Genomic DNA, 12,326 nt, shown 5'->3' on the forward strand with positions numbered 1-12,326 from the left:
ATACATTCTAATTCTGTCTCTTCTCTCTGTCTCCTTTCTCTATGTGTATTTCTCTGTGTTTCTCTCTCTCTGTCTCTGCCTCTTTCTCTCTAATTATAATTTGTAGAACAGTTACTGACTTTGCGACAATGATATAGAGAACTTCCCTACCCTAAAGAAATAACAGGTCCAGTTTAAAACACACACACATCTGTGTGTGTACACATATAGACATAGGTACACCTATTAGAGGCAGTGTGACACCAAGACTGTATACCATATTACTTCTCATATGTGTGTATGTTTATATGGATGAATCAGTATATAGGAACATATAAATATAGAAAACATATATATGAACATATACATACAAAATGTATGCATATGTGTGTATGGATATGTATATGTATGTGTGGGTATAGTATATGTATGGAAAAGGATATATATGTGTGAGTATAATTATCCCCCCTAGCGTCATGACAACGTGTAGCTTAGGCCAGACTTGATCTGGATCTGCCCAAGGGCTTTGGCAATCAGACTAGACATGATATCAGGTCACAGCATCCTGTAGCAGGTGTCCAAGGTGCCTTTCTTGTGCTTTTCCTCCATTGACCTTCATCCTTCTTAGGTCATTCATACCTGAAAGTGGTGGAGAGGCCAAACAGGGCTGATTCTAGAATTGATCAAGAAAATCACATCCTCCTGATGCTTAGGGACTTCCTTCTGAAATGTGTTGCCAATGTGTCAGAAGGAGAACAGCTGGTAAGAACTGTATCCCTTAGGTTATATCAGAGAAGAGAGAAAAAAAGAGGTGGGTGGAGAAAGACACAAGTCACAAGACAAAGTACATATAAATTTTTAATGAATTAACCTTACAAAAGACAATGGCTTCAAAACATGATGTATTTTGTACAAAACTGTTCCTGTGTGGTGAGGACTCTCTCTGGAAATCGATGGCAATGGACCATTGGCTATGAGATCCAAGATGGTGCTAGAAAACCATCACTGGCAACACCACATCACAGAGTGCCTGCAGGCTCCCACTGGTTATGAGACACACAGGTGAAGACATTCAAACTAATATGGAGGGACAGAATCAACCTATTTACAAATACTGTGTATTTTAATATCAGACTAGTGGATGCGGTTGGGGAGCTACTGTATTTTCCAGAAAATGACATGCACCAGAAAATATTATACACCCCCTAGTTTTATTGCCTTAAGAATTGTTTTGTTTTCCTTTTAATATTGTAAGTCCTTTCATTCTTTTCTTCTTGTTTCTCCTCATTTTGTTTCAGTCTTTTCTCCTCTTGAGAGTAAACACAGTGCAAATGGCAGTACAGTCGTCTAATCCCTTGGTGTTCACTGCAAGTGTCCCAGCATGTCAGAAAAGAGATGCGTGACCCACTGGGGCATGCAGACTCTTCTGCACAAGTTCCAGATAGCAGAAAATAGCACACGCATTTAAATCAGGGGAACATAAATGCCTTCAGAAAGTGTGGGGCACTTTCCTGAAAAGAGGATATATTTTGCCAAATCCAGGCATATTCTTCAGGATGCCACGTTTGCCTGGGAAAGGGACCTTGCCATTTCTGTATGTACAAAATATGTCTTCAGTTCACCTTTTCCTTTCACATTGATTATTCCTCTGCAAGTGCACATGTATCCTAGTGTCTGTAAGATGATGTTTGTCTCCTCAGTGACCTTAAATAGAAGTTTTAAAAACATTATTAGCATAGATAGATATTTGAATAGAAAGATATTTGCAGGTGATTGTCATGTATGCATTCATTAATATATTTGTTATTCATTTGCCAGTCAGAAATACACCAAAACCCCAGTTTGATATTTAAAGATAAAAGCCTTTTGTTGTTCTACAGAGCAAAACTCAAGCAAGAATCTGACCACTTATAACAAGGGGGATTTACCATGCTCTATATGTAGTATTTCTGGACCAAACTAAATACCACTTTCTATGCTGCATGCAATTATGAAGTCTAAACCTGTCCCAAATATCATAGGATTATAGATTTATACCTGGAAGGGATCTCAGATGCTATCTAAACCTTCATTTTACAGATGAAGAAACAAAGGCCCAAGGTCACATAGGAAATAAGTGACATTTGACCTGAGTCCTTTGACTAGGCTGCTTGAGAAATTTCTGAATCAATCCCACCCTGGAAGACCCACTGCACACCAAGGTTACCAGTGGAATGTGATCAGTGAGGAAGCATTAAGGCAATAGCTTATTAGAAGAATAAACAACATTCTGAAGCAGTTGTGTGCAGTGAGTAGATCTGAGGGAAGGCAGAAATTCCTTTAAATAATTAAAAGGTAGCACAATCTAGTCAAAAGAACACTGGACCGGGTGTTAATTGACCTGTGTTGGCTGTGTGACTGATTAGTGCTGTGATTTTGGGCAAGTCACTTAGGATAATGGACTTACAGATTTAGACCTGGAAAGGATCTCAGAAGTTGTCTGGCATGATGTCCTGATTTTACAGATAAAGACAGAGTTGGACTGTGGGAAGAGCTGATTTTGGTACCATTCTTTATGAGAAAAAAAACCAAACACACAAATAGATGAACAAACTTTTGGCTAAACTTGAACCCAGAATCTAGTCCCTTATTTCTGCTGCCTGGATCTTTCTGTCAGGACATATGGCTGTCAATTCCAACTCAATCCATTCAAGGCCAAACTCATCATCTCGCCCTTTAGCTTCTCATTTTCCTCACTTTTTTATTCCTGTCAATACATTCCCAGTCACTAAGTCCCACTCACAAACCTGGCACTCTCTTCAATGATTTTTTTTTCTTTAATTTTAGTCTCCATTAAATTCTTGGTATGTGAGAAATACTGTAGAAGGAGAATAATGGGAGTTGGTAACTGAATATGAGAGAGAAGACTGAAACATAACATCAAGGTTTTAAACATATGGGAGACAGGGGAAATGGTAAATCCACTGAGATATTGATAGCAGAAGAGGAAAAGGTTTTGGAAGAAATACAGTAATTGGTTTTGTACACATCAGGTCTGAGAAGCAGGTGTGATATCTAGGTGGGGACTCATATAGGTAGTTAAACATTAAGATCTGGATCTCAGAAGAGAAGTCAGGTCTAGAGGTAGAGGTTGGGGAGTCATTGGTGCCTACGTGAAAGCTGAGGCCCTGACAGTGAGTGATTTGGTAGAAATAATATAGAGGGGTCAAGCACAGTATCTCAAGGGACAAGGGACCAGGAGCAGAATGAAAAACCAATGAAGGTCAGAAAGAATGAGTGACTTTAGAGGCAATAAAAGAATTAGGAAAATAGGATGCCCCAGAAGCCAAAAGAGGAAAAAATGTTGAGGAAGAAAGGGTAGTCTAAAGTGTTAGATGAGCTCTAAGTTCTTTCTTCTCTAAAATCATATAATCAACAGATCTATCAGTCTTATGTTAATAGAGACTTCAACAGAAGTCCTATCTCAATTGCTCTTTCTGGCTTGGAGGTGGCTCTCTTAGATTCTATGAAGGTGGAAAGACTTCAGCTATGAATCTATTGATGAGCCATGTATTGAAGGTCCAAGATCACCCTGGCTAACTTTAGAGAGACACATCACCAGAAGGTTGAATGCCAGGTAAGGATTTTTTTTTCTCGTGTGTTAAAATTGTATCTTTTTCTGGTCCTTTTGATCCTTTCCTCTCTTCCAGTCAGTATAGTGATTTTATAAGTAGCCAAGGGGCAACAGCAGGAAATAAGATTGCAAAGGGGAATCTGGAAATCACATACAAATCATCCCAAAGATCAAAAGGCCATAATTTACAAATTGTATCATATGTTATCTAAAATTCACATCCTGTTAATATGAGCCAAACTGGGGAAAACCATCTAGGCACTACTTGTGAAGGTTCTGGTCCTATGATATGTAAATTCCAGACTAAATCCAGACCTCCACAGCTCCAAACCAGCAGAATATCAAAAAAGTGCTTATTGATAATGGCGATATGATGACTTTGAAGTTTTACTGATAACTTTGAGATGATTTGGATATATTAATGAACTACCCCAAGGTTACACAGAGTGGAGTTGGTTAGTTTTCCCCTAAAGCCCCATAAAAATGAATCCTCAAACTCCTGACTCCAGAGCACTCTTCCATCTCCATAGGGCCCATGCTTCTGAGTTATCCCACAGTTATGTGAGTGATATTCTCTTCCTCTCCCCATCCTCATCCTCTTCTTCACACTGCCTTCATCATCCCATTTCCCCATCCCCAAGCCATGCCATCTACCTCTGTCTTTTTCATCACTTGTCTCTGCCTTTATGGGCTATTTGCCCCCATACCCTCTGTGGTTAATTAAAGTGTGATTGCTGCTCCATTCCCTGCTGCCAGTTGTGGTTTTTACCCAATGAACTAGGCACACCTGCCTCCATATCATAATTTCTTAATATAATCATCAACTCATCTGGCCATAGCGGCTCATGCATACCATCTGCTAAAGTGTGGGTGGGATTTGATCTGCATTAAAGTGAGGCCAACTGCATGGGGAAAAAAATCACATGTCTTTTGAAATCCTGAGGTATATTCATAAAGAATTCCTTTTGTCTTAATTTATATTTTATATTCCCAATTAGGGGCAGTCCTGTAGCCTGAGATGCAGGGGCAGGCCATTTCCATCAAGAGTGCTGGGAAAATCACCGTAATTTAGACCACCAGAGGGGCACAGTAGATAAAATGTTGAGCTTGGAGTCAAGAAGACTTGAATTTGAATCCTGCCCCATATACTTAACTGTATGATCCTGGGCAAGCTATTTACCCTGTCTCAGTTTCCTTTTCTGTAAAACGGGAGATAATAGTAGCACCTACTTCACAGAGTACTTGTGAGGATTAAATGAGATAACATATATAAAATGTTCTGCAAACCTTAAAGAAGTATTATAAATGTTATTATTATTATTATTAAAATTTGTTACTATTTGTAAAACTGAATTTTAGAGTTATAAAAACATGGGAAGATGAAGCATTTAAGTGCCTGGGGCAGAGTGGCAAGTAGGGATTAAATACCCTATTTTTTCATAAGTATAATGATAAAGTCATGACCTTATACTTACATATGAAAGATTTATAGTTTATGTCACATCTTTAAAATGATTTCATGATTAGGGGATTTTGGTCAGTGTCTAAAGATATAGCAAAAGGGAGCAATGCACCTTCCCATAGCCACTGCTTAGGAATTAGATGACCACATAATTTGCATTCACGGTTCCTAAATGAAAGAATGTTTATTTTGACAGGTACCAAGATTTTTTTCTTCAATTATCCTGGCATGGGAAAAGTACTGTAACACCCTTGTCTTTGACACTGAATTAAACAGGGATTTAACATAGAAAATATAACTTAGGATCAGATTTCTAGATGTGAAAAGGACCTCAGAGCCTATCTAACCGAACTTTTTTTTATATTACAGATTAGGAAGTTGAGGCTTAGGGTAGTTAAGAGATCAGTCAAATAATGAGTATGGGAAATAGATTTAAGCCAACGTCCTCTGGATTGAGAACCATTCCTCTTTCCATTTTATCATGTTGTTTTCCTTACTTAAAGAATTTCATCATTCCTTCCAGATGTCTGGCCTCACTCCCAAACAAATATCTTTCTTCAACTGGATTGCTTCTGGTAATTCGTCAGTAGTTTTTTTAAATGAATTTATTTTCACTTGTGATCTAATTAAACACCCTACTATCCCTGTATTTAACTGTTTATAGCATTGTCATGTGGGAAAAGGATTAAATTTCTTCTGACTGTAGACAGTTGACTGACCACAGTGAATGAGATTTTGGCTGAATATGAGAAAGAATTTCCAAAAACTTAGCTGTCCATAATTGAAAAGTTCCTTGGGAAACAGTGAGTTTTCCAATACTGAAGATATTGGAGATATTGTGAAGAGGATTCAAACTTCAGGCATGGGTTAGACACTAAATAATTTAAAGTCTTTTCTATGTTCCTAAGATAATCAAGTATAAGTAATGTGATTGGTACTTTTAGTTTCTTTCTCTTTATTGAAACCCAGTTCTTGTCATCTGAAAACCTTTGTTGCTTTGTGGACTGTATTAGAAAGATACTTCATTTAAATTTGCCAGTGGAGATGATTTTTTGCTTATCCTAACTACCCTTCACCCCGTGACCTGTCCTTCCTACTGGCTGGTTTCTCCCAGAACCTCCATGAAGGAAGGTGCACGGCCAGCCATGTCTTCCTCCTTCTTCAGGATGTACTCCAGACTCTCCCAGACTTTCTCTACCTTGTCCCTGGGTGAGGTACCTTTATCTAATCCTCCCGCACTTTATAGCTTCCTTTAAGAGTAGTCTTTAAAATATAAACTCCTTGAGGCCAGATACCACCTTTCTGCTTGTGTTTATCTTCCCAATGTTTAGCACGGTGCCTGGCATATAGAAAGCTCTTCATAAATACTTGTTGCTGACACGGCTAACCTACCTAGGCTTTTTTGGAAAACCTGCAGGTATTAATGAAAGTTGTTCAGTATTTTTATCTTATCCTGTATTAATATTCACAGCATTATGGTTTGTGGCAGCCCTCAAATCATTGTTTCTAAGCACATGAGAAAGATAAATGACATGAATCCGAATTGAAATACCTGTATTTTATCTAAAACTCCAGTGCTGTCCATCCTGCTGGCTACGTTTACTGTGTTGCCCCAGATGTCATACTGAGGTTTCTGAGCTCCAATTACACCAGCTATTACAGGGCCGTGGTTAATACCTGTGAAACATCAGATTCTAATTAACAAGGCCATAACAATTTCATCAGCTGTTTCTAATAAGTGACATCTTTATGAGACTAGTTTTTGATAGGACTGCGATAGAAGTTATGCACTCTTACTATGTACATTAGAGGGCACAGTTTGTAAAATGAGGAATTAGTAGCTTTTTATTCAACACGTGAATGGGATTACATCATGGGTCCAATAGAAGTAAGAGGAATGAGGTAAATTTAACATTTTTGTTAGGAGCCCAGGGGAATAGAGAAAGGAGAGAAAGAATAGAATGAATAGAATTGGGTGAAAATGTTTTGGGTAGTCTTTGATTCGGCCAAGCATAGGAGAAAGGGGGGATTGCAGAATTGTCTTTGTATGGTGGCATTTTATGGGTTGAATTGTATAATACAGAAAAAATTAATCACGAATTTCTAAAGAAATGCACTCCGTTATCTAGACTGCCCTTAGTGAAGGAAAGTTGGGGGTGTATAGAGCACATTCAGGTTTAAATAAACAGCTTCCTCAGTTCTCAAGGTGTGCACTCCACATGAAGCTACCAGCTCTATTTTACCCCAATCTGCCTTATTTTGTCATTGGATCAAATATAACAAAGATTCCTTCAGGAGCGTTAGCTATTTTCTCCTTCCTCTGCTCACCCTGAAGTGAAAACCTCTCCAAAAAGTTGAAGAAGAAACATAATTTTTAAACTGTTCTTTAGTCTAGCTATCTGATTTTCTTTAGTCCTGTCTCAATTTTTTTTTATTCCTAGGATATGTAGATATGTGCTAATAGGTATGGCTGATGTTGTTTTCCTAGTGAGAAACAATTACCTCTGTGTCAGCCTCCACTAAGTACACAGGTGGCATTTGTTTTTGACTTAGGCATGTTTGCTGGTTTTTACATGGAATTTATAAGCAAGGTGTATACAGGCAGGATATACTTCAGGCTCAGGCTGCCACGTTAAGCAGGCCTTTTTGACTCACTTGGTGCCTCTGTCATTGCAAAGTATGGCTCTTCTTCTACCCCTCCAAATTAAGAAGTTTTTAGATTACAGTGGACAGTGACCTCAGACTAGAGTATCTTGACTTTTCCCTACTCATCTCTGGTTGTTTTAATGAAAGATTTGCTGCTTTGGGGGGAAAAGAATCTAGTACAATGAAGACAAAAATGGTTGTTGAGGTACCATGTAGATACATTTTTAAAGCCAATCTTCCAATTTTGGGAAGCCAACTAATAAAACACACTCGTCCATAAAACCTCCAGGTTCTCATTGATCATTGGAAGAACATCTTGCTCTCATAGAGAATGACTTTTCAAGCATACATTTTTGCTCCAAGAGTCAGAAGTAATTTTCCTTCCACACTAACAAGCAGTTCTGAGTGGCCATCGGGCCTAGTGTCCCTGGACTTTAGTTCTGCTGGGTAGTTTGAGGTCTCTGCTTCCATCAGCTCATTGTGGCAGCACAGTGCTGACACTCTAATGCTACAGCTCCCAGAAGTGGCCCATCCTGACCTGCCATCCTGCTGGCAATGGGGATAATTTCCACTTTGAGAAGGAGCTCAGTTGATCTGTGATTCTCGATTAAGGATTAACTGCCCAGTTTAATATACAGAAAAGGAGACTTGGGAGGAGAATTCAGCTCTGCACTTTTTTTATTTGTTTGGAGGAATGCTATCTCAAGTCCTAGGAGACATTTTCAGTACCCAGGATTGACCACTAGATGGCAGTATCGACTAGGCACAAGAGTAGAACAACAGCTTTGCAGAAAGAATGGGGTAGATAACCAGACTGTTACCTAACAGGAGAGATGGGTTTGCTGCATGGGTTTGTAATTATAACATAAATCCTCAAATTTTATTATACTTAAAGGTAATTAGGCATGATTTCCATTGAATTCACAGCTTGAAAAATGTCTTGACGCTTATAAATTTGACCTGTTTTCTTATCCTAACATTTTATTAGTAGTTCGTTGGAAAAATGACATAGTCTAAAGTATAGAAACTATGAAACTAGTAGCATATTACAAAAATCCTAGGCTATCCAATAAAATTAATCCATTGTATGTATGTATGTATGCTCTTTATCTGATCCATTGACTTTCCCTACTCTGTAATTAGTCACTTCTGTGGGGTTTTGGGAATCATAACCCAAAGGGTAGGAGTTCACATGGTGGTAGTAGATGGAGTGTAGAGCATGAAGTCCAGTCCTCTCCCCATTCATATGGAAAGCAGTTGAATCCATGAGGATGCTGTATATTCCTAAGGAAGGGGAAGGGGCAGTTTGGGTAAAGAAAGGGAAAATCTGACTACTTTTATCTCATCAAATGACAGCTCTTTCCTTTCTCCTGAGAAAGTGGCTCTAAAAGCACCCTCCTTGTCATGGTGACACTATCTCTGCAGCATTATGTGGCCTGGATGAAAGTTACCATGGATAAGGCAGACTAGAAGGAAAATGGAGCAAGAAGATAATAGAGCCAAAGCAAAACTGTGAATTCTCTTTGTCATCATACTACCTATACAACGCAAAGAATGATATAAATTAACAGTGATCATTATAAAAGAAAATTATAAAGCAAACTTTCTGCTTTATATTCCTGAATGCCCTTATTATCTCTATGTACCTAGAAAGGCCCAAACTTCTTGTGTGTTAGTGGATTTAGGACATGAATAAAAGTGAAAGCCAGATAAATATCAGGTACTCCCCCCAAATATCAGATTTTTAAAATTTTGAGAAATGAGAAAAACAGGAAAAAATTAAGCTCATAAGGAGGTTTTCTAAGAGAGCTACTTTCTTATCGATTCTTCTTTTCAGTAGAACAGGTTTTTAAACTTTAGAGGAGGCAACAGATTTTGGGATACCTTTTAGATCCTTGCTTTTATGAAAATCAATGTTGTTTAAAAAAGAATTGAGGTTAAAGAAATGAGATCACTTAGGTGAAAGCAGCTGAGTGTTACAAAAATGTAAGGGATTGATGCTCAAGACAATACATTCATTCTGCTTTTCCTATTTTTAAAGAAGCTGGACTATTTTCTTTTTGGAGTATCTCCTGATAAACTATGAAATGGTGAGAATCTAGCTTAACCTTTGGAATCATGATTGATTTTCTTTTGGGTTATGGATCCTAGGACAGTGACTGAGCCTCTCTGTGTGCAATCTAAGCTAGTTTCAAGGCTACAGCTGTTTGCATCTAACCTACTCCAGGTCTTTGAGCCTACATAGTGTACAAGATTGTCCTTATTTAGTTTCACAAAGAGATCAGAAAGCACTTGGAATCCTTTCCAAAACATACCCACTCTCAACTTGAAGTCATTGAAGGAATGTTTGTTGATTACATCCAATTTAGCTGCCAGGGCAAAAGCGAATTCCACCATGGTGCCTATGTGCATGTACTGGCGTTCAGGCTCCTGAAGGGGAAAAAAATATGTACAAAGGGTAGTTGGAGAAAGACTCAGAATATCTTCTGTTCATGCCCAAATCTGCACACCAATCAGGAAAACCAAACATGAAACTGCTTCAGAAACAAAACTCTGCAGTATATCCTATTATATGTAAGCCTGTCCTACTATGAACTTTAAAACACTTTCTTGGTATAAAGGACCCTTACTGTTTTATGGCATTTCCTAGGGTGGGGAAAAGGAGAAATTAATACCAGAAGGGGTAAAAAAAAAATATTCGTTGGGGTGATCAGAGTTCATATCTTGTCTTCCTGTCTTCCCTTCCCTGCCCTCCAACCCAATCTTGAGCACTTTTCTCCCCTTACAGAATCTAGAAATTTGCATGACCTCTTGTTAAAAGTACAGTTAGGAAAACCAACAGCAGCGATAGCGGCGCCTGGAGCTGGGAGGCCACGAGGAGGGAGGCCCCAGATGCCCAGCAGTGGGGCCCAGCCCGAGGCTGGAGGAGGTGCCCTGGGCTCTGGAATGCAAGCCCCAAGTCCCACAGATTTGTGTATGCAAGGAACACTGATCTCAGTTCCCAGGACAGGAAGAACCTGGACAAGTTCATCAAATTTTTTGCCCTGGAGACCGTCTAAGTGATAGTCCAGGCACATCTGGGAGAAAAGATTTATACTCGTTCAACTTGGCCATCAAGGATATCTCAGAGGTCAAACATGAGGCCAAGGAAGTGCTGGCAGGGCAGCTGCTTGCTGTGGGGAGGTCAATGTGCATGGAAATCTCCCTCAAAACTTTGAGGGAGATTCCATAGAACTAGAAATTTGGTGTCTTGAAATGAATGAAAAGTGTGACAAAGAAATTGTGTACAATAGGCTGTCATTGTTGCTGAAGTCTCTGTTTGCCATCACTAGAGTGACACCAGCCTATGGACCCTCCAGGAAACAAGGCCGTGAATATGTCATACTCTACAGGATATACTTTGGAGAAGTCCAATTGAACGGCTTAGGAGGTTTCCGGACAGTCTGGTTTGGCACAGTAGGTACCCCAGTGGACACCATCACTCTGTCTACAGAATTGACCTGGCCTTCACGTCTACCAGGCAGTTTGAGATGACCCCACCTATCGTGGGGACTGTCATTGATCATTTTGTGGACTGTCCCTACCCCAGCCCCTCGCCCACGCACCCCTGCAACTACAGGACAGCTGGCGAGGTTGCTGGAGTAGTGTACTCATCTGTGGAGAACTCTAAGGAAGTCTGCACCACCTCTTTCTCAACCTCCCCTCCATCCCAGTTAATGGTTCCAGTGAAGGAAGGTGGGGTGCCCCTCATTCCCAGCCAACCTGCCCATGGCACCCAGGTCGACCATGAGAAGATGGCAACCTTTACCCCTTCTGATAGTGCCCATTACGTAGTCACTCCTTCTAGCAGTGAAGACAAACTGAAACTGTATCCAACAGCAGTGAAGGCCAAAACTCCCACCATGATGTTCTGGGGGCCATCTTGGTTCAGAAAGTGGGAGCGTTTGTCAACAATTCAATGGGTTATTCAATTTGGACATCCCCTTTGCCGTGTTTGCTCCCGAGAACTTTGAGCTAGAGGATAATGATCTCATCGTAAATCCTCCTGACTCCCCAGACACTGAATCTCCTCTCCAAGGCAGTTTACACTGTGATGGATCCAGTGATGGCAGCAGTGGAAACATGCACGATGACTTTGTCATGGTTGATTTTAAACCAACCTTTCAAAAAGATGACATTCTGCCCATGGACTTAGAGACCTCCTACCAGGAGGTTCAGAATCCCCCTCCACTGAGCAGCCTCTCCATTGACATTGGGGCACAGTCTATGGCTGAAGACCTGGACTTGCTCCCAGAAAAACCAGCCATGCATGAGAAGAACATCAAAGAGTTTGATGCCCTTGTGGAGACCCTACAGTAAAGTCGGCATCCTCCCCACACCCCAGCAGCAGCAGGAGCCGCCTCTTTCTTGGACACCTCTGAGGACAGAGACCATTCTACCTATCTCCTTCCCCTTTCTCATCTATTATTTATTCAGCTTCGATCCAGGCCAGGGCAAAGGGAAGGGGCTCCCCCATTCCTGCCCCAATCAAACCCAGGGGCCAGCATTGAAGAGGTCCAGTTCCTACAGCATTTGAGTTCTGGGTCATAACTTACCCTAAGGGTCAGTAATAAACACAGCTGGTGA

The 12,326-nt window shown here is 40.2% G+C and overlaps 1 protein-coding gene and 1 pseudogene across 1 annotated transcript in view; one reads left to right on the forward strand and one right to left on the reverse strand.

The window, feature by feature from the left end:
- Positions 1–526: 526 nt before the first annotated feature.
- Positions 527–12,326, reverse strand: part of LOC118838251 (adenylate cyclase type 2) — a 161,620-nt gene continuing 149,820 nt past the window's right edge. The window contains exons 20-22 of the mRNA XM_036745494.1: positions 10,016–10,130; positions 6,607–6,731; positions 527–1,683 (exon numbers count right to left, since the gene is read on the reverse strand). Coding sequence (XP_036601389.1) covers positions 1,531–1,683; positions 6,607–6,731; positions 10,016–10,130 — 393 coding nt within the window. The 3' untranslated portion in view covers positions 527–1,530. The remainder of the gene's footprint in view (positions 1,684–6,606; positions 6,732–10,015; positions 10,131–12,326) is intronic.
- LOC118833596 lies at positions 10,873–12,059 on the forward strand (annotated as a pseudogene).

Source organism: Trichosurus vulpecula, chromosome 1 (genome assembly GCF_011100635.1).
Source record: "Trichosurus vulpecula isolate mTriVul1 chromosome 1, mTriVul1.pri, whole genome shotgun sequence".
Taxonomy (NCBI): domain Eukaryota; kingdom Metazoa; phylum Chordata; class Mammalia; order Diprotodontia; family Phalangeridae; genus Trichosurus; species Trichosurus vulpecula.